This window comes from Scyliorhinus torazame, chromosome 11 (genome assembly GCF_047496885.1).
Source record: "Scyliorhinus torazame isolate Kashiwa2021f chromosome 11, sScyTor2.1, whole genome shotgun sequence".
Lineage (NCBI taxonomy): Eukaryota > Metazoa > Chordata > Chondrichthyes > Carcharhiniformes > Scyliorhinidae > Scyliorhinus > Scyliorhinus torazame.
The window spans coordinates 176,244,363-176,267,279 of NC_092717.1; the positions used below are offsets into that span (position 1 = coordinate 176,244,363).

Sequence of the window (22,917 nt, forward strand, 5' to 3'; positions counted from 1 at the left end):
TAAGCAGTCACGTAAGAGCTCTTCTGTCTCCTCGGACCAGCACTGCACAACCTTCTTAGCTGGATTCTCCCGCTTGAGTTTCTGCTTGTATTCCGGGAGAAGGAGCATCGTCTTATGGTCTGATTTCCCAAAGTGCGGTCGGGGGGTGGAACGGTAGGCGCCCTTGATTTTTGAGTAGCAGCGGTCACGAGTGTTGTCGCCCCTGGTGGGACAGGAGATGTGCTGGTGGTATTTTGGCAGTACACTCTTGAGATTGTCCTAGTCTCCCCGCCGCCCGCCCCACCCTAACGCCAGAAAGAGTGTGAACCTGATTTTCATTAATTTTAATAACTTTGAAAATACTTTAAGGAACTTTACAGCGTATTGTCTGCCCACGCCTCATCCTCCCACCCAATCGGAGTGACATTACCCTGGTGCAAATCACAACTGGTTTTCAAAAACGAGAACCAGTCATGATGGCCATGCTGAGGGCACGGAGAGGAGTCCTCTGGAGTGAGGACATATTAGGCCCCCTGGCATCCTGCACCCTGGCACTGCCAACCTGGAACTGTCACAACACTGCCAACCTGTCAGGGTGACAGGGAGCAGTGTCAGGTTGGCACTGAGGTGGGCACTACCAAGTGAACTCTGGCAGAGTGGTAGCCCTCCTCCATTGTGGGGGGGTTCCCCTATATGTGTTTTCAGGGTGGGGGGGGAGGGGAGATACATGATGACAGCACAGCAGAAAGGGGGGAGAGGGGTATAGTGGTCTGGGTGGTGAGGGTCATCCTAAAACTGGTGGCGATGGTCCTCTGTGTCTGTGGGGCGGCGGGGGAGGGGGGGGACTTATTGTCAACACAGATCCGAGCACCCTTTAAAGATGGCACCCTAATATCTGTGAAGCCAGCCTTGCTGACTCTATCAGGCCCTGCCCTCCCAGAGTATTGGCGCAAACCATGGCCACAGGTATTCTGAGCATTAGATGCCAGAATATCTGGTCTGAAAACTCAACTGTGTTTCTGTACAGAAACACATCAGTTTTCAGTCAGACACTGATGCGTTTGACATTTTCCCACTCCCCATGATAATTTCCCCTGTCTCTACTTCAAAAGGACCAACATTTACTTTAGTTGATTTCTTCCTTTTTATACACCTATATAACTCCTTACAATCTGTTTTTATATTCCTGGCTAATTTACTCTCATATTCTATTTTTTCCTTTTTAGCAACTTTTTTGGTAGCCCTAGTTTCTAAAATACTTCCAATCTTCAGAATTGCGATTTTTTTTTGCAACATTGCACGCCTCTTCTTTTAATTTAACACTATCCTTAACTTCCTGAGTGAGCTACGAATGGGTCCTTCTTGTTGAGTGTTTGTCCTTCAATGGAATTTATTTCTGTTGACTGTTTTGAATTGTTTCTTTAAATGTTTTCCACTATTAATTTACCTCGATACATTTAATCTATTTACCCAATTAACCTTAGCCAGTTCTCCCCTTGTACCTATGTAATTGGCTATGTTTGTGTTTAAGATTTTTGTTTGTGATTGGAATGTGTCATTTTCCAACTTCACATGGAGCTAAATAGTAGCATGATTACTATTTCCCAGAGGATCATTTACTATGGCATTACCAATAAACCCTGCTTCATTACACAATAGTATATCTAAGATATCTTTATCCCTTGTCGGTTCCACTATGTACTGCTCCAAGAAACTGTCACGAAAACATCCCACAAACTCATTTTTAGGTAATTCTTGCCAATTTGATTGTCCCAGTCTACATAAAGATTAAAGTCTCCCACAATTTTTACATTTCCTTTGTTACAAGCTCCAATAATTTCTTGTCTAATCCTCTGCCCAAATGTATAACGATTGTTAGGAAACCTAAAAACAATTTCCACCCGTGTTTTCTGATTTTTGCTGTTTCTAATTTGCACCCATATTAATTCGACCTCATAATCTTCAGAGGCCAGATCTTTTCTCACGCATGTCCTTATGTCATCCTTTACCGTAAGGGCTACCTCACCTCCTTTGCCATTCTGTCTGTGTTTCTGAAATATTGTGAACCTTGGAATATTTATTTCCCAACCTTGATCACCTTGTAACCGTGGCCGGAATTCTCCCATCCTGCTACGGAGGTCAGTGGGAAAACATGCCAAATCTTCCAGACCTGACCACATTAATTATGGAACTGGGGGCGAAATTCTCCCCAAACGGCGCGATGTCCGCCGACTGGCGCTCAAAAAGGCGCCAATCAGACAGGCATCGCGCCGCCCCAAAGGTGCGGAATGCTCCGCACCTTTGGGGGCCGAGCCCCAACCTTGAGGGGCTAGGCCGGCGCCGGAGGGATTTCCGCCCCGCCAGCTGGCAGAAACGGCCTTTGTTGCCCCGCCAGCTGGCACGGAAATGACATGTCGGGGCGGCGCATGCGCGGGAGCGTCAGCGGCCGCTGACAGTTTCCCGCGCATGCGCAGTGGGGAGAGTCTCTTCCGCCTCCGCCATGGTGGAGACCGTTGCGGAGGCGGAAGGGAAAGAGTGCCCCCACGGCACAGGCCCGCCCGCGGATCGGTGGGCCCCGATCGCGGGCCAGGCCACCGTGGGGGCACCCCCCGGGGTCAGATCGCCCCGCGCCCACCCCAGGACCCCAGAGCCCGCCCACGCCGCCTTGTCCCGCCTGTAAATAGGTACTCTAATTTACGCCGGCGGGACAGGCAATTTATTGGCGGGACTTCGGCCCATCCGGGCCGGAGAATCCAGCGGGGGGGGGCCCGCCAACCGACGCGGCCAGATTCCCGCCCCCGCCGAATATCCGGTACCGGAGACTTCGGCAACCGGCGGGGGCGGGATTCACGGCGGCCAACGGCCATTCTCCGACCCGCTGGGGGGTCGGAGAATGACGCCCTGGGTGTTTTGCACCATATTCCATGGCGGGGCAGGCCTGATGGCATGTAGTCAGTTGTCCTATCTGGGTACCATATTGAAAAGACACCCAACATCACTATTGAAGAAAGATGGTGGACATCCTGAAAATGAAGATGGACCTTCGGGAGCACTCGGAGGCAGGAAGATGGATCTCCTGGGAAAGAAGATGGATCTCTAGGAATATTCTGAGACTGGAAGATTGACCTCCTGCAGGACATTGAATCTGGACGGTCCAGGTGCCGATGCTCCCACCCACCCACTGCTGTGATGTTCTGGGGCCCAGGGTTTCTGACAGCCTCCATCCTGAACTCCAGACGCAGCCCCAAGCGTTATTCAGGTGAGTCCCGACATCTGCACATCACATTGTTCCAAATGTGTTTCACACTGGTGTGCTTTCCCTCCTTAGCTGCAGAGAACCTGGCGGGGGTGGTGTGATCTTCATCTGCATCTCATTAGTGGTATATAAATGAGGTTCATGCCAGCCTCCAGCAGGTTTCCCCATCTGCCGTGGTGGGCACCAGTGAAATATCCTATGTGAAATTGACGCTGGTGTAAAACCAAATTTTGGGCCTCCCGCTGAATTCTCCCTATCCCTGCCTGCCATTGAACCCACTGGCACAGCCATAGGAGAGTACTGCTCAATGTTTCTGCAATGGTGATTCGATCGAAATCATACCTCCATTTGTACCACTAATCCATCTATCGTATTGCAGATGCTTCATGTATTCAGATAAAGAGGGTGGAATTCTCCATTGCCCGACGCCAATATCGTAATCGGTGATCGGGCGGAGAATCCCGGGCCGCAATTCTCCCATCGGGAGTCTAAGTGCCGACGCCGGAGTGAAAACCGGAGTGTTTCACTCCGGCATCAGAGCCCGCTCCAAGCCCCCTATTCTCCTGCCCCCGGGGGGCTAGGAGCGGCGTTGCATCACTTACGCGCGCCGGGCCTTGGCGGCGCGTAAAAACGGCGGCACGTATAGGACGCGGCGACGTCACCCGCGCATGGCCGGTTGCCGTCCTCCCTGAGGCTGCCCCGCAAGAAGATGTCGGATGGGTCTTGCGAGGCGGCGGAAGAAAGGAGGTCCTCCTTCAGAGAGGCTGGCCTTTAATTAATTTATTCGCTGATGTACATTATTTGTTTCACTCTCTGTTGCTTCCTGTCCCATTCTGCTTGACTCTATCCACATCACTATTCTATTCCGATACCTTGACCTTTCTCTTTGGATTTCTAAATCTCCCTTCACCCAAACCCCCCTTTCCATAGCCATACTTATAAATTGGCTAGGATACTGGTCCCAGTCCAGTTCAAATAGAAGTCAGCCCAACAGAATAGCTCGCTCTTCCTGAGTCTCCACACCTGCTACGAAGCCTGCTGAACATCTCTACAATTTTCTGTTTTTATTTTAGATTTCCAGCATCCAAAGCATTTTGCTTTGGTATTATGCCAGCAGACCATAAAGGAACATCAACGTCTCTACAAATCTACCTCACCCAACCCCCACATAAGTACACTTTCCAGTAGGAGTTGCTTGATAGCAACCCTGAGTGGAGAACCTGGTAGAACGTTCTTCAAACAGAGCTATTTGGAGAGCTTGATTAACGTTTTATTGAGTTTTGCAATAAAATACATTAAGAATAATAAATTCCTGCAATCAAATAATGTAAAACAGTGGGGAAATAAGACAATACAAAAATGTTAGCTTACAAATTCTAGCAGCACCATGCAGCTATAAAAAAGCAGATGAGTATTTCAATCATCAAACGGCATGGATATAAAAGCTATCGCATTCCCTGAGAAAAGACAAGAGAAGCAGAGAAAAGAGAAATAACTGCAGGTTTATTCCCTGACTTAAGTGCTAGAACATAAACTCTTAAAAATCCCAAGTGGGAATGTTGATTGCAAAATCATTTGCAATAAAATATATTCTATTTTTTCTCCTGTCCTACTTTTCACCGGTGGTGATTTGGATTATGTAGTAGTGTAAAATGGGTGATAATGAATCAGAGGCCCATTTTACATTTATTTTTAAACCCGCTAATGGGATAGCCGATGGAAGCTTATTACCATTTTGCACTATTGCACAAAATCAAAATCAAATCACTCACTTGCCCGGTTCTGACTTTGGGAGTTCTTTACCAAATAGTCTGGTGAAATTTAGTTGTGTGTATAACATATACAGATGGGATTCTAGGAACATATGTCTGTTAAAATTCAGAGAGCCTGGCGATGAAGGCTAGAGCTTCAACCATTCTTTGCAAACATTTATGAGCATTTATTTACAGAGACTCACACATTACAAACACGCATCTCCTGACACAATGACCACCCCTATTTATTGGGGTGCAAGTTAATGCCCAGCACCAATATACATTTAAATTCAATTAGCAACATCCTTCTAATCAAATAAATTCAAATATTGTGAATTTTTACCCTCGATAAGAAATTCTTGGTTTCTTTTGGAAAAATATGCTTTCAGAATTCAGCAAGTAGTGCTTCTGAATGGAGGAATAAAAACAAAACTGCTGGAAGTACTCAACGTGTTTGGCAGGTACTTGCTGAGGAAGAAACAAGTTAGTATTTGAAAAAGTAAATTGTTTCTCTCTCCACAGACATTGCTTGATCAGTTCAGTATTTTCAGCATTTCCTGTTTTATTTCAGATTTCCAACATCCACGGTGTTTGCTTTTGTATTAGGGTCAATTCAAACACTCTTTTTCTTTTTTACTTTCAGACCTTTTGGATTTACCTTGGATAAATATTGGTCCAGATTTTCTGTTCAGAGGCTAAATAAACGCTACCAGCTAATCATAATACTCACACTTGTCCACAGGCATTGTAAGGGATTTAGTATCGATCTTGTGGTAATTAGAAATCTATTTCTGGACAGTGTCCTTTACTGGTAATGTAGGACTTGTGTGAACATGGCAAGTTACTATTTAAAAAAAAATAAAAAATTCTTACAAACATGTATCAAAACAGGTTACAGCAAACAAACACCCTGGGAAACATACTTCCCAGCAATCAACTATACAGTCAGGGCAAGTTACTCTGGCTTGAATTTTCACTCTCGGGTTAGGATCACAGAGTCAGGACCCGGGATAAAACATCGAGGATGGTCAGATTTTCACTCCGTGGCCTTCCGTAGCCAATCCTCATACTAACCAGCCTGGCCCTGATTGGTCAAGCCATTGCCCTGGAGACTGAATCAGCGAATAGCTGTCATTTATTTTGCAGGCCGTGATTGGTGGATCATATCAAACAGCCTGTCCCAGCCATTGTTCGCAACTGGCAAATTACAGACTGTATCATCTAGTCCGTGCTTGCAAATATCAAAACACAGTGTCCAACATTAGATGCAATTCCGCAATTGAAAAGCATTTGTTAAATAATCCTCAATGGACTAAGAATTACACTGACAACCAATTTAATATTCTCTGTCAGGCTCACTCACAGTGTCGCGTATTTGGTGTGCTGGTAGCTATATATATTAATACACAAGGCCCTGTTATTTGCAGCAGACAGAACATGTACACACATTGCAACTGTTTCAGTTAAGCAAAATAAGTGACAGCCATTTGCTGCCACTTATTCCCAAGGCCAATCAGGGTGAGACTGCCTGGTTTAAATTTCAAACAATGCTTGGCAGTTATCTGTCAGTTACCATCAACTGGTGCATTCTCCATGGCAACACTTCTACCAATCACAGTCAACAAATCAGCATTCTCTTCTTATACAGTATAATTTGTTGATTTCCCCTTATATTGATATTCTTGCCAAGTCTTCTATGAATGCAAGACAAAGAACTTTGACATGTCACTCTTTTCAGCAAAAAATAAAATTCTTAAGTGTTAATTGATGAATTCACTATTTTAAAACAAACCACTTTCATGGTGAAAACCCATTCACTGCCTTAACTTATTTTAATCCCCTACAAGCATTTGTATTCATGATTCCACTTCAAAGACATTGTCCAGGATTCTCCATTGCGAGTTCACCCCATTGCCACTGCGAGCGGGGATGGAGAATTTGGCGCTTATCCAATTCTCCCATTCATTGCAGTGGGACCGGAGAATCCCACTGCCATGAATGGATAGAGAATCCCACCCATTATAATCACTTGAAGCTGCCATAAACTGTGAACTAACAGGCACTCCACTGTGCTAGTGATAGATTATGAAATCAATCATGAGGCTATAATCCTTTAATAGTAGCCTTCAGGCCTATATCAACAGACAGAGTGAAACAGCAAGTGCTGGTTTTTTAAAAACCAGCTGAAATCATTTTTAAATTTAAAAGGCGGAATATTTAAGTGCCTTGACAGTTTGACAACTGTCTTTGACTCCTCTCTTTGACAGCCTCAATAAGCGTGACAATTACAATGGGTGTATGCACTTTTTACTCACATTCGTGTCTACGTATGACAATTGCAAAGGGCACTTGACCTTTCCCAAAGGGTACCTTACTTCTCCCAAAGGAATCCTGGGATGATAGCTAAAAGGGCATCTTATCTCTCAAAAAAGCACCCCATCTCTCCAAGGAACCCTAGCAAATTTAGATCTCCTGCTAGGTCTAAAGTGTACATGTTATGTTTTGCACATCCCATTAATAAAAATCAAACTACATTTCTCCAGCAATAGACGTTTTGTGCCACTGCTTCAGTTTGACTAATTTTGATGACATAAGTTTTCATTAATAGCCTGAATGAATAATGGCTCCCACTGTCCTCCCAGATCGTTTGCTGTTCCTATTATTAACATGGAAAATTTGATCTGTCCCTCTCCAAGGTACTTGGAGGCATGTGGGTTGTTGACTCTTCGTCCCCTCCCTTTAAAATTCAAACATGAGGGCAGCACAGAGGGGCAGTGGTTAGCACTGCTGCCTCACAGGGCCGAGGTCCCAGGTTCGATCCTGGCTCTGGGTCACAGTCCGTTTGGAGTTTGCGCATTTTCCCCTTACTTGCGTGGGTTTCGCCCCCACATCCCAAAGATGTGCAGGTTAGGTGATTGGCCCACTAAATTGCCCCTTTATTGGAAAAAATGAATTGGGTGAATTTATTTTTAAAAGAATTCCAACATGAGTCATTGAATGACAGACATGCCATCCTAGTGGGTGATATCCAATGAACATCCACTCATGATCTCCCCCCCACCCCACAGTCAGCTGAAAGTTCAGATCAACGGGCGGGATTCTCTGACCCCCCGCCGGCACCGGAGATTTGGCGGGGGCGGGAATCGCTCCGCGCCGGTTGGTGGGCGCCTCCCCGGCGATTCTCCGGCCCGGATGGGCCGAAGTCCCGCTGCTGGAATGCCTGTCCCGCCGGCGTGGATCAAACCACCTCTCTTACCGGTGGGACAAGGCGGTGCGGGCGGGCTCCGGGGTCCTGGGGGGGGCGCGGGGTGATCTGGTCCCGGGGGGTGCCCCCTCGGTGGCTTCGCCCACGATCGGGGCCCACCGATCCGCGGGTGGGCCTGTGCCGTGGGGGCACTCTTTTCCTTCCGCCTTCGCCATGGTCTCCACCATGGCGGAGGCGGAAGAGACCCCCTCCACTGCGCATGCGCGGGGATGCCGTGAGCGGCCGCTGATGCTCCCGCGCATGCGCCGCCCGGCAATGTCGTTTCCACGCCAGCTGGCGGGGCACCAAAGGCCTTTCCCGCCAGCTGGCGGGGCGGAAATCAGTTCGGCACGGGCCCAGCCCCTCAAGTTTAGGGCTCGGCCGCTCAAGATGCGGAGGCTTCCGCACCTTTGGGGCGTCGCGATGCCGGACTGATTTGCGCCGTTTTTGGCGCCGGTTGGCGGACATCGTGCCGATTACGGAGAATTTCACCCCATATGTTTCAGCATTGGTCCCTGGAGCAGGTACCTATATAGCAAAACACCTGGAAGGGCAGGGCAATTTGGAAAGCACCCTCTGATTCCACACTTAATCGTGCATGTACGATCCAGGTTACTTCTTCATAACAAGTGATGTTGATGTAACCATTGAGCACAAAATCTGGTGCAATATCGTGTAAATAGTTGGATAAACTTTTGTTTTTAATTAAGATGTTTGATACATTAAGTGCTACTTCAAAAATTGATTTTCTTTCATCGTCACATTAGGTTAGGAGTTCTCTCATTTTGCACGTGCCCCCCCATGGGGTACACAATGTTGTGGCTGCGAAGTAAGCAGTTACTTTGTTCCTGTCACATTTAAGTTGTCAGGGGATGATATATCTTCTGATCTTTCTGCTCCATTTAGAGAGGACTGTGTATCCCTATATTCTGCTACATTTGGAATGCAAAACTCTTGTGTGGATTTCAAGTGGTTGTGGATGTGCTCACTCTGAGGCACAGAACACTGATGCATAAAACATCTGCATATTTGAATGGGCCTTGTGGAAAATATCTTCTTCCACTTCCTCCTCACTATTTACAGGCAGTCAGATTATGAAATACTTCACATGAATTCAGAAGATATGACGCTACTTCTTTTCATAATTGCATCCCTCGAGGATTCACCTGTATGAAGTGTATCTTACTAAATAGTGATTTGAACTGCATTTTAAAATTACAATTACTGTATTGTCTTAATGATCTAATAATTATGTGATTGGGGCATAGGCTCATCAATCTGCATAGAAATTAGTTTCTAAACATCCAAAATATTCCTTGTTAAAACTAATGAGGTACTTAGGTTGCTTCATGAATCTAATTAGACAGTATCACGGCTGCATTTTAAATGAATCATTCATGGCATATGTAAAGGTCAGAGTGCAGCATGGAACTCCCAAAAGTGAAGAGGAATGTGCGGAAACAACGAACAGCTTGAGAGATTATTTATTAACTCCAGGCAAAATTAGACTCTGGTTGTTAATATGCTGATAGCCTTCCCATATTTTTCATGTTCTGCAATGATTGTAATTTTTCATTGTGAACATAATTAAAAGAGTTGCAGCTGGGTCTATGGATGCCATCAGAGGTCTGTGAGCCTAATTTTAAAAAAATTATAAAACTTCTAAATTGCAGGAAGATTGTTGAGGTTGTTGAAGGCCAATAATCCCAACCCCCAGGGGATCACCGCAGGAGTCCTGAGCCCAACCATCTGCAGCTGCTTCATCAATGGTGAAGTGGGGACGTTCACTGATGATTGGACAATGCTCAGCGTGTTTCAGAAACCCTTTGATATTGAAGCATTTCTTGTCTGAATGCAGAAAGTTCTGGGCAAAATTTAGGCTTGGACTGATAAATAGCAAGTAGTATTTGCACATACAATTCACAAGAATGACGATCTCCAACAAGAGAAAATCTAACCAGCTCCACTCAATGTTGAGCAGGATTCTCCATTTGGGAGACTATGGGCTGAATTCTCCGTCGCCGGGATTCTCCATTTTGCCGGCAGTCCGGAGGTTTCGCAACAGGGTGGGGCTGCTCCACAATGGGAAACCCCATTAACCAGCCGGCGAAACAGAGAATCTCAACAGAGTGCCACACCAGAAATCTGGTGCGGCGGGACAGAGAAACCTGCCCTATGTCCTTCCGCTGGAGCTGAATTGCACCTGATTAGCACTCCCACTGGGAACACAAATCAGGAAGTGATTCCCAATCTTCAGCCATGCAAATTGTGAGAGGTTGCCCAGGGAATCTTGCTATCGCGCCCCCATTTTGAGTGGGCAGCTTGATAGTGAGGTCCAGCAGCTGCCCCCCCCCCCCTCTGCAATGCAATTCAGACCCCCCTGGGATTTTCTGACTCACCCCCCCCCTCCCCACAGTACAGGGGTGACCCAACCTACCCCCACACCCCCCACCAGAGACCCCTAAATAAAGGGATCACCCAAAGACTGCCTAAATAAAGAGACCCCCATACAGCCCCTCTAAATAAAGAGACCCCCCAGATAAAAAGGCCCACACTGAGATCTCGTAAATAAAGATACCCCCCCATACACAGACCCCCCCCCCCCCCCCCCCCCCCCCCCAGGAGAAACCTTTGTTCGGAGGCCTCTTTAGAAGAGAGATTCCAGTCTGGAAGCTAGAGAGCACCTGTCAATTCCTCGAAAGACAAAACCAGTCAGCTGGATTTAAACTACCTCAGATCTTTGATCTGCAAGTTATTCATTAATTTCTCTTTGGTATTGATTTTACTAGGCTGTGATAGACAGACATTCTCTTTTATATTGATTTTACTAGGCTGTGATTGACAGCTTCTACACGCCCCCCCCCCCCCCCCCCCAGCTGTCAGCATTGTTCCATTCATCTCCCTTCACGGTTGAGTAACCTTTCAGCTGTGACACCAGCCACAATGTTTATGAACATCAAGCTTTGATTGACAGCTCCTGGAACAGAATCATGTGCTTTCCAATCATCTCACTACATGGTTGAGTGTCTTTGAAGTGGTCAGCTGTGAATCTAACAGCACTTAACTGTGTTTGAAGTGGTCCAAGAGCTGTCATTCAGTTTAGTGATTCTTGTGTATTTAATGCTAAATTTTGGCTTTTGTGATTTTAGACTATCAAGGCAACATCTCCCCTTGGGGATCCAAGAGTTACTTACAACCTGGAAGAAGGTCAGGTTCCAGAAACAAACATGCCAGTCAGATTCTACCTGAAACCCAATCGTGCTGATGGATCTGCCTCTATTTTAGTGGCAGAGCCACTGGATTTTGAGGGAACAAAGTTTTTTACACTTAGAGTCAGGGCTCAGAATGTGGCTGCTGTTCCATTAGCCTCCTTTAGCACCATCTTTGTCAACGTGACAGGTATGTTTGTGATGAGCTAAATTTAAATGCTACATCCTAGTCCATCTGCTCATGTTTTGAGAATCTCAGAAGGGTCCTCTCTCATGCTGGGCAGTTCAATATTGTTTCCATAGTTTCCAGAATAAGATGGAAGAAGACTATTGTAAATCAGTAATATGTTCTTTAAAACTGTTCATTTATGTAAATAGAATAATGTTAATGACAATGTTGGTCCATTAACCCTGCAAGATTTCTTCTCTTGTTGTGCTCCATCATGCCCCTTGACCTTTTTGGTTGTTTAATTTTTCAGATGTGAATGACAATGTTCCTTTCTTTACCTCATCCACTTATGAGGCTACGGTTCCTGAAGGCGCTGCGGTCGGAATGTCAGTCGTGCAGGTATTGGCAACTGATCTGGATTCAGGGCTTCATGGAAAGGTCAGGAATTACGTTGTGCATACTTTTGTTCTCCAAGTGTCTCTATTTATATTAGGCTCATTTATGTAATTTTTAAAAACATGTTGGGTTATCACCTTCCTCACATGACTTGTATTCATGGACTCGGTAGGTAGGGCGCAGCCCAGGCCAAAGCAGTAACATATGGTTGGAGATACATTTTTGCTGAATAATTTAAAAATCATTTAGACTCTTTGGGCAGAATTTTATGGTTCTCCACTGGCAAGTTTCCAGGCTGGGGGCCCGAAAAATTCCCTGGAAGCCTTCCCATAATTTGGGGTCACTTCCTGTCCAACCTCAATTTTCCGGCTGATGGGAAGAGGTCTGGGGCAAGGGGAGCTCGGTCTCGGGTGAAGTGGGAACAGACAGCTTGGGAGGAATCAGTTACTGGATTTATTTTAAATATTTTTATCTGTGCTGCGCCTAGATTGTACGGTAGTGGACTCCATTTGAGTGCTGGTTAAACACTCACTATCTTGTACAGTATAGACGGGTCCAGTGTGTGCTCTGCCATTTTGTGAACCATGCAAACTAGGAGTATCCTCCTATCGCCATCTTGGTTGTCTTGAATTGTTGTGCTAATTTTACCCATAAAAATAATTCATAGTTCATTGTAATTATAAAATGTTTTCTCCTGAGAAAAGACAGTGAAAACAGGTTGCACTTCCATTGGAAATTAGATATTATAAAGCCCTCTGAAATTAATAATACACAAAATAAAAGTGGAAACATTAATGACATGGGCCTTCCTTTAAACTCAAGTGATGGTAGGAGCCTGTGTATCAGGGAGGCTAAGCTGGGTTGAAGTGTCACCTGCTCTCGAGAATCTCCAGCAGATGTCGCTAAAGCTCTTGACTTGCCAACAACAATGGTGAGGATAATTATTAAAATTGAAAGAATAAAATAGTTTGATAAACTAATAACTCCTTTGGCTGCTGTTAGATTAAATAAATCAGAGTGGAATTATGATGGAGATGAAAATCTGTGAACCATTTGGATTGAACATTAAACTCAAAAACACATGCCTTTCAGTGTAATGCTTGTTCAAGGAAAGGCTAGGGCCAAGGTTTTACTGGCAGGATATTCAACCTTCAAGCCTTATTATCAGAGAGGAATCTTTGGCCTGACCATCAGAGAAACTGAAAGCGATGATGCTCTTATCCTAAAGGAATTTTAGAAGAATTATCACATCAATAAGGTCACTGGTAACATCTCAGTGGCATAGAATCAAGTTACCTTATGTAATAAGAATGGTTTGTGGAGGAAGTTGTGGAAAGAACCTACAGAGCCAAAGGCTATACGATTGTAGAAACGGACAAGCAAATAGGATCAGATGAACTAAACATTGTCGATGTTAAAGAGTTGCTTGCCTCCCATGAAGAGGGTAGTATTTCTTTTTATTTAATTTTTAATTTTTTAAAAAAACTTAGAGTACCCAATTCATTTTTGCCAATTAAGGGGCAATTATGGAGTGGCCAATCCACCTACCCTGCGCATTTTTGGGTTGTGGGGGCAAAACCCATGCAAACAAGGGGAGAATGTAGAAACTCCACACAAACAGTGACCCAGAGCCGGGATCGAACCTGGGACCTCGGCGCCATGAGGCAGCAGTGCTACCACTGCGCCACTGTGCTGCCCGTGCAGAGGTTATTCTACCAAAACCTGAATGAAATGGAACAACAGAGGACTGTAGAAGAGGAGGATGATGAGCAAGAAGAATAACCAATCAAAGCATTGGTCTAAAGATGCTGGTGATGCTGTTACAAATATCCGATTTTATGTTTTAGGAGTAAAACGTTTAGTTTAGGAAATTAAACCTTTAAGTACAGGATGAATGGAAAACATCTTGTTTGAGAAGCTGTTTGACAGGCCTAAAGTAATTGCAAATCAAAATGTGACCTGTGTTGATTTTCTACGGTCATGGAGCCAAGTATTGGAAACAAATCAATGGGCTACCTCTCAGAATGTCTTGGTGGAGATGGTGTGTCTCCAGTTATCTCAATAAGGGGTTATGGGGTGGAATTCTCCCCCCCCCCCCCCCCCCACGCCGGGTGGGAGAATCGCCAGGGCGCCACGTGAGTCCTGCCCCGACACCCGCATGCGATTCTCCCACCCCCCCCCCAAACCGGCGTGGCGAGAATCACGGTTGGCCGCAGGGAGAATCGCCGCTCGCTGTTTGCAACGGGCGAGCGGTGATTCACCAGCCCGGATGGGCCGTGCGGCCTGCCCAATACGATGGGTTCCTGCCGGCGCCATCCACACCTGGTCGCTGCCGGCGGGAACAGCGCGGGAATGCTGGGGGGGGGTGGGGCGGCCTGTGGGGGGGAAGGGGGTCCCTGCACCGTGGGGGGGCCTCAAATGGGGTCTGGCCCACGATCGGTGTCCGCCAATCGGCGGGCCGGCCTCTCTGAAGGAGGACCTCCTTTCCTCCGCCGCCCCGCAAGATCCATCCGACATCTTCTTGCGGGGTGGCCTCGGGGAGGATGGCAACTGTGCATGCGCAGGTGCCGTCATTTACGCGGAACCGGTCGTGTCATTTACACGGTGCTGCTTTTACGCGGCGCCACGGCCCGACGCGCATAAATGACCCGACGCCGATCCTAGCCCCCTGGGGGCGGGAGAATAGGGGGCTGGGAGCGGGTTCCGACGCCGGAGTGAAACACTCCGGTTTTCACTCCGCCGTTGGCACTTAGACTCCCAATGGGAGAATTGCGCCCCTGGTTTCCCAGGATGGGGAAAGGAGGTTTGGGAATTGGAGATGATTAGTTTTAATCTGTATCTGGGATATCCCAAGTGTGCCTTGTTGCCATGGGGAGAGATTCCAGCGAATGTTTTTTTTTTGGTTTTGGGTACTTATCTGAGTGCTTTCTCCCAGAAACAGGCAATTCAGGTCAGGCAGCCTGGGAACAGCTTTGAGACAGGCAGCGGGACAGTCTGCCAAGTGCTGTAAAAACAGCTGTGGAACCAGCAGCAGAGAGCTATCAGAAACAAGGGGTGTTTCTGATTTGGAGTCATAGAGCAATATGGGGTATTGAAAGAAAGTTGGAGGGTTTGCCTAGCTGTGGATGCTAGTGGAAGGACACCAGTAAATCTCATATCTCAGTGAATAGCAGCAATACTGAGGAGAATCAAAGTGAATTCCTGTAAACAGTGGTACCTGTTGGTTTGAATCATAGAATCATAGAATTTACAGTGCAGAAGGAGGCCATTCAGCCCATCGAGTCTGGAAAGAGCACCTCACTTAAGCCCACACCTCCACCCTATCCCGTAACCCCACCTAACCTTTTTGGACACTAAGGATAATTTATCATGGCCAATCCACCTAACGTGCACATCTTTGGACTGTGGGAGGAAACCAGAGCACTCGGAGGAAACCCACGCAGACACAGGGAGAATGTGCAAACTCCGCACAGACAGTGACCCAAGCCGGGAATCGAACTTGGGACCCTGGAGCTGTGAAGCAACAGTGCTAACCACTGTGCTACCGTGCTGCCCAGAAGACGTGAGGGAACCCTCCAGACGTTGTAAAACATAGAAAACTATTGGGTGGAAATAAAAGTAGAACATAAAGTGTTTTCTTGAGCTTTTTGTGTTTAAAGTAGATTTTTATGAAATATAGGGTGGAATTTTACGTGTTTTCACCGAGTGTGGTAGTGGGTAGAAGTGACCACTGCACAGTGCTTGAGGAGGCAAAGTCCCGTTTTCACATTGAGGATACCCTCCATCGTGTTGTGTGGCATTGCCACCGTGCTAAATGGGATAGACTTTGAACAAATCTAGTAACTCAAAGCTGGGCATCCATGAGGTGATGTGGACCATCAGCAGCAGCAGAATTGTATTCAAACCACAATCTGCAACCTCATGGCCAGCATATTACCCACTCTACCATAAACAAAAAGCCAGGGGATCAACCCATGGTTCAATGAAGAGTGCAGGAGGGCATGCCAGGAGCAACACCAGGCATACCTGAAAATGAGGTGTCAACCGGTGAAGCTACAACACAGGACTATTTGCGTGGCGAACAGCAAACGCAGGAAGTAATATGCAGAGCTAAGCAATTCCACACAAATGCATCAGATCTAAGCTTTGCAGTCCTGCCACATCCAGCCATGAATGGTGGTGGACAATTAAACAACTGGAGGAGGAGGTTCCACAAATATCCCCATCCTCAATGGTGGAGGAGCCCAGCACATCAGTGCAAAAGATAAGGCTGAAACGTTCACAAACTCTTCAGCCAGAAGTGCCGAATGGACGATCCATCTCAGTCTCTTCCGGAGGTCCCCAGCATCACAGATGTCAGTCTTCAGCTTCACGCTATTTGAAGAAATGAAGCACTGGATACTGCAAATGCTGTGGTTGCTGACAATATCCCAGCAATAGTACTGAAGCTTTGAGCTCTAGAACTTACTGCGCCCCTAGCCAAGCTGTTCCAGTACAGCTACAACATTGGCAATTTGGAAAATTGCCCAGCTGTGTCCTGCACACAAGAAACAGGACAAATCCTGGGCAATAAATGCTGGTCTAGCCAGGGACGTCAAATCCCATAATGTAATTTTTTTTGCATCTCAAGAACCCTGCTTTGAACCTAACCACAATGTTTATAAACATCTAGGAGTGGAGAGCTTTCACTTCTATTTCTCAGCTTAAAATACTTAGCTGCTTTTGATGTGGTCAGCAGCTGTTGAACATAGCTAGATGTTTATAAACATTGGGCAAAATTCGCTGCCTTGCAACGTCGCACACGGGAATGCGATTGGCTGGAGAATCGGGCGTCCAGCCATAATTGAGGTCTGCGCCTGCCACCAATTCGGTGGTCTGGTCCCTCGCTGGTGGCGATAACGAGGTTTGTGCTGGCAGCAGCATGGAAAACCGGCATATGCATGCATTTAAATCTGATTAGCGGGTCGGCCACAATATGCTTCTCCCTTCCACGATGCTCCACTCCTCTCAGGCGGATGTCTCGCAGACATGAATTACTACATGTATTGACAAACGTGGATTGGGCACTATGGCTGCGGAGGGGGAGCGGGAAGCTAACAAACGTTGAAAACTGTTGGGCTTGCTGGGGAATGGCTGCCCGGGCCAGGGACAGTAATGGGTTGATATACCTTCAATTCACCAAGAGGCCAAGAGAGCGAGTGAATATAAGGCTTTATTAGTCGTGACCTTGCCTAGCCAGAGTCGGTTGTGCAGATGAGTGACACCCGCAGGTGGCCAGGTTATATATGGCCCCGGTGAGGGCGGAGCCAGAGGCGGAGTCCACCGGGGTTACAGTACAGTACCTGGAAGCAGCTCGTATCACCACTTCCAGATCAAAGGTTACATTAGGTGGTACAATGGTTACAGTGTCATGTATTGTGGTGACTACATTCACCACATTCACTCCCTGTTAAAAAATCAAGTCCAGCGGGGGTGACGTGGGGTCATTACATATTCATTCTCTCTGGAGGCCGGATCGTTCTCTCCTCAGCTCTGGCGGTGCGGCGGGCACCATTGTTGCAGGTGGTGACTCCAGGGGCATTGTGTCTGGAGCTGGAGCCTCAGTCCGGCGAGTCGGAGACGGTAGGGGCGTGTGGGTAGACAGGGGGATGGTGGGTGGCGGCAGTGTTGGTGTGGGACAGTACAGGAGACCCAGGGGGGTGTACGACGCTGGGGGTGGGGGCGGGTAGCGGGGGGGGGGGGCGCGTTGGCAGGGGAACTAGCTGGTGCCAGGTCTCGTAGGGAGACCGTACCTTGCCGTCCGTCCTGGTGTGCGATGTAGGCGTACTGGGGGTTGGCCTGGAGCAGCTGGACCCTCTCGACCAGCGGGTCGGTCTTGTGGCTCCTCATGTGCCTCCGAAGAAGGACAGGTGCCGAAGTTGACAGCCAAGGTGGAAGCTAGACCCCGGAGATGGACTTCCTGGGGAAGATAAACAAACGATTGTGAGGGTCTCGTTCGTGGCTGTGCAGAGGAGTGACCTGACGGAGTGGAGGGTGTCAGGGAGGACCTCCTGCCAGCGGGGGATTGGGAGACTTCTAGACTTGAGGGTCAGAAGGGCGGCCTTCCATACAGTCGCGTTCTCCCTCTCCACCTGCCCGTTTCCCTGCAGGTTAGAGCTCGTAGTCCTGCTCGAGGCAATGCCTTTGCTGAGCAGGTACTGGCGTGGCTTATCGCTCATGAACGATGCACCCCGGTCACTGTGGATGTAGGCAGGGAAACCGAACAGTGTGAAGATGCTGTGCAGGGCCTTTATTACAGTGGCCGAGGTCAGGTCGGGGGAGGGGGAAGCGGGAGTACTCGCCGATGATGGTGAGAAAATATATATTACGGTTGGTGGAGCCCTTTGAAATCGATACTTAGGCGTTCAAAGGGCGCAGACGTGGCAGTCCCTGGTCATTGCCTTGACCTTCTCGGTGGAGAAGGGCAGATTGTGGGACTTAATGAAGTGGGTAAGCTGGTCATCTTGCGCGCTGGCGCATGTGCCATGGGACAGGGCATCTGGGGGCTCGTTGAGCTTCCCAGGACGATACTTGATATCATAATTGTAGGTGGAGAGTTCGATCCTCCACCTCAGGATTTTGTCACTTTTAATTTTGCCCCGTAGTGCATTGTCGAACATGAAGGCGACCGACCGCTGGTCGGTGATGAGGGTAAACCTCCTACCGGCTAGGTAGTGCCTCCAGTGCCGCACGGCTTCCACTATGGTTTGTGCTTCCTTCTCGACCGATGAGTGGCAGATTTCGGAAGCGTGGAAGGTCTTGGAGAAGAATGCTACTGGCCTGGCCGCCTGGTTGAGGGTGGCGGCCAGGGCGACGTCTGACGCATCGCTCTCTACCTGGAAGGGGACAGACTCGTCCACCGCGTGCATTGTGGCCTTGGTGATGTCGGCCTTGATGCGGCTGAAGGCCGAGCGGACCTCATCCGTCAGGGGGAAACCGGTGGTTTGAATAAGTGGGTGGGTTTTGTCCGCGTAGTTGGGGACCCACTGGGTGGAGTAGGAGAACAGCCCCAGGCATTGTTTTAGGGCCTTGAGGATGGGGGAGGGAGGAGTTCTGTGAGGGGGCGCATATGGTCGGGGTCGGGTCCTAGGACTCCGTTCTCCACGACGTAGCCGAGGATGGCCAGTCGAGTAGTACGGAAGACACACTTTTCTTTGTTGTATGTAAGATTGAGGGATTGGGCGGCCTGGAGGAACCTCTGAAGGTTGACGTCATGGTCCTGCTGATCGTGGCCGCAGATGGTCACGTTGTCCAGGTAGGGGTATGTCGCCCGCAAACCGTACTGGTCCACCATCGTTCTCTGAAAGACCGAGATCCCATTAGTGACGCCGAAGGGAACTCTGAGGAATTGGAAGAGTCGGCCGGCTGCTTCAAAGGCAGTGTAGTGCCGCTCTTCCGGGCGGATTGGGAGCTGGTGGTAGGCCGACTTCCGATCGACCGTGGAGAACACACGGTACTGCGCGATCTGGTTGACCATCTCCACTATGCGGGGGAGGGGGTACGCATCCAGTTGTGTGAACCGGTTAATTGTCTGGCTGTAGTCCACAACCATCCGGTTCTTTTCCCCGGTCCGGACGACCACCACTTGCGCTCTCCAGGGGCTGTTACTGGCCTCTATGATCCCTTCACTCAACAATCGTTGGACCTCCAACTTGATAAATACCATGTCTAGCGAGCTGTACCGCCTGCTCCTGGTGGCAATGGGCTTACAGTCAGGAGTGAGATTTGCAAAGACAGAAGGGGGGGGGGAGACCTTGAGGGTCACGAGGCTGTATACTGTGAGGGGGGGCAGTGGTCCGCCGAACTGTAGGGTCAGGCTTCGGTGATTACACTGAAAATCCAATCCGAGCAGTAGGGGGGTGCAGAGGTGGGGGAGGACGTAGAGCTTGAAACGGGTATACTCCACGCCCTGCATCGCGAGATTGGCGATACAGTACCCCCGGATCTGGACCGAATGAGACCCGGAGGCAAGGGAGATTGTTTGTGAGGCGGGGTAGGTGTGGAGGGAGCAGCGCCTTACCATATCGGGGTGGACAAAGCTCTCCGTGCTCCCGGAGTCCAAGAGGCAGAGGGTCTCGTGCCCGTTGACCCGGACGACCATCATGGAGTTCTTTAGCGGTTTCGGCTGCGACTGGTCGAGGGTCACCGTGCCCAGCTGCAGGTAGCCTGCGTGGTCGGTGGAGTCACAAGATGGCGGCCCCCATGTGTCGCACGTGTCGGACGTGATCGAAGATGGCGACCAAGGTGGCTGCTCCCATCGGTCGCACATGCCGGTCGGTGCCGGGGCCAGTGGCCATGATGGCGGCCCCCACGATTCACACAATGCCGATGACGCATCTGCAGGGGGCGTTCCGGGCAGGCACGCAGCCACATTGCGGGATCTGTGGGGGTGCGAGTCCTTAGGTCGGCCCAGACAAATTCTCGCGTAGTACCTCTTTTTCCCGCAGTCGCTGCACGTCGCTGAGCGGGCTGGGCAACGCTGCCGGGGGTGTTGGCCCTGGCCGCAGAAGTAGCATTGCGATTCTCCGGCTGGGCTGGCAGATGCGCGGCGCAGGCCTGCGATGTAGGCGGGTCCGACATGGGCCGCGACGATAGTGTCCATGAGGGGTTCGTGGGGCTCGCGGGGAACGCGCTAAGGTTCTGGTAGGCCACCTCTAGCGAGGTCGCTAGCTTTACCGTGTCCTGCAGGTCGGAGGTCCTGTTCTCCAACAGATGCTGCCTGATATAGTTCGAGCGGACCCCCGCCACGTAGGTGTCCCGGATCTGGGAGTTCATATGCTCCTCCGCCATCTCGATAGCTGCAGTTCCTCGTGAGTAGAGTTAGGGTCTCTAGATACTCGTCCAACGATTCTCCGGCGCGTTGACGGCGAGTAATGAGGATGTGTCTAGCGAACACCTCGTTTACGGGCTTCACAAAGTGCGCCTTGAGTGTTGCGACTGCCTCCTCGTACGTGGCCGCTTTCTCAATAATTACCAAGATTCGATGGCTCACCCGAGCGTGGAGGAGTCGCACTTTGAGGGTCTCCGAGAGAGCTGTTGTGGAGGAGTCGATGTAGGCCTCGAAGCATCGAAGCCAATGTTCAAATATTTCCTAGGCTTCGGATGCGCGGGCGTCGAGTTTGAGCCTGTCTGGCTTTAGAGCGGCTTCCATGGTGCTGTCGACGACTAATAAATTGATATACCTTCAATTCACCAAGAGGCCGAGAGAGCGAGTGAACATAAGGCTTTATTAGTCGTGAACTTGCCTAGCCAGAGTCGGTTGTGCAGATGAGTGCCACTCGCAGGTGGCCAGGTTATATATGGCCCCGGTGAGGGCGGAGCCAGAGGCAGAGTCCATCCTGGTTACAGTACAGTACCTGGAAGCAGCTCGTATCACCACTTCCAGGTCAAAGGTTACATTAGGTGGATACAATGGTTACAGTGTCATGTATTATGGTGAATACATTCACCACATGGGTAGTGACTTGTGCCAGGTCTGTGCACTTGGGATGTCCCCCTCAGGATCGGGTCGGCCTGGCTCAGACAGCCATTGCTACAGTCTGTCTTTTAAACACACCCCTTTGGTGCTACATACAGGCTCCTGGCTGCTCACACTGCTGAGTGGTGCCTGTGTTATTTAAATGCTCAAAAGGCTTCTGGTCATCTGGGAGCCCACCCAGACTGCCCCCCTGGACACCCTTATATGCCAGCTGTATCATCCAGGGCCACGCTCAATCAGAAGTCCACCAGGTGTTGGCCCTCCTCAGAACTGCTGTCCCAATGCAGAGGAAGCAGGGGATCGGCACAGCTCAACCCAACCAGAGGACACCTGCACTGCAGCCTTTGGCGCCCTCCCTGGTTCTTTGGCGCCTTCCCTGGTTCTTTGGCGCCCTCCCTGGTTCTTTGGCCCTCTCGAGGCAGAGGACCCACCAGTGACCCCCACCGGGTCACCAACTGCTTCCTCCTGGTGAGGCTGGCAATGCTGACTGCCTCTGCCACCGGCTCCAGGCAGTGTTCAGGAGGGCAGGCTTGAGTCAGCGGCCCACCCTGGGGAAAAGGATGTCCCTCTGCTCCTCACTGGCATGGAGCTGTTGGTCCACCTCAGACTCCCGACCTCGGGTGGGGTAGGTCGTCTCTGAGCCATCTTGGTGGCTGCAGTGAGTGTGTGGTAAGTGGAAAGCTTAAAAATAGCTCCAGCTGCCAAGCTCTTGGGCGCTAACTCCAGCCCCAGTGGTTAGAATGCCGGGATTTATTTGGAATTCGAGCCAGTTAGCATGTCCTGTATTGCTCCCCGAATAGCATCCCATATGGGAAGCAAACCGCACGCAAATCAATCCCAGAATCAACACTTAGGGTGCAATCTAGCCAGATTGCAACTAAACCATGACGAGCGCGTTTAGTCGGGTGTTTCCCAGTGCTCACACTATCGAACGGCACTCTGTTGCAATCTGGGGCCGCTGAGGCCGCACTTAGTCCCATTTCCTGCACTAAGGAGCTCAGCTCACCAGAACTCAGCAGCACGGTAGCATTGTGGGCAGCACGGTAGCATTGTGGTTAGCACAATTGCTTCACAGCTCCAGGATCCCAGGTTCGATTCCAGCTTGGGTCACTGTCTGTGCGGAGTCTGCACATCCTCCCCGTGTGTGCGTGGGTTACCCCCGGGTGCTCCGGTTTCCTCCCACAGTCCAAAAATGTGCAGATTAGGTGGATTGGCCATGTTAAATTGCCCTTAGTGTCCAAAATTGCCCTTAGTGATGGGTGGGGTTACCGGGTTATGTAGATAGGGTGGAGGTGTCGACCTTGGGTAGGGTGCTCTTTCCAAGAGCCGGTGCAGACTCGATGGGCCGAATGGCCTCCTTCTGCACTGTAAATTCTATGAAAAAAAAACTCGT

The 22,917-nt window shown here is 49.2% G+C and overlaps 1 protein-coding gene across 2 annotated transcripts in view; it reads left to right on the forward strand.

Annotated features, from left to right (window-relative positions):
* The window catches only part of LOC140385667 (neural-cadherin), a 444,649-nt gene that overhangs the window by 315,134 nt on the left and 106,598 nt on the right, over nucleotides 1-22,917 (forward strand). For both annotated transcript variants that reach the window (XM_072468059.1, XM_072468060.1), the window contains exons 13-14: nucleotides 11,383-11,632; nucleotides 11,922-12,049. In XM_072468059.1, the coding sequence (XP_072324160.1) occupies nucleotides 11,383-11,632; nucleotides 11,922-12,049 (378 nt within the window). The remainder of the gene's footprint in view (nucleotides 1-11,382; nucleotides 11,633-11,921; nucleotides 12,050-22,917) is intronic.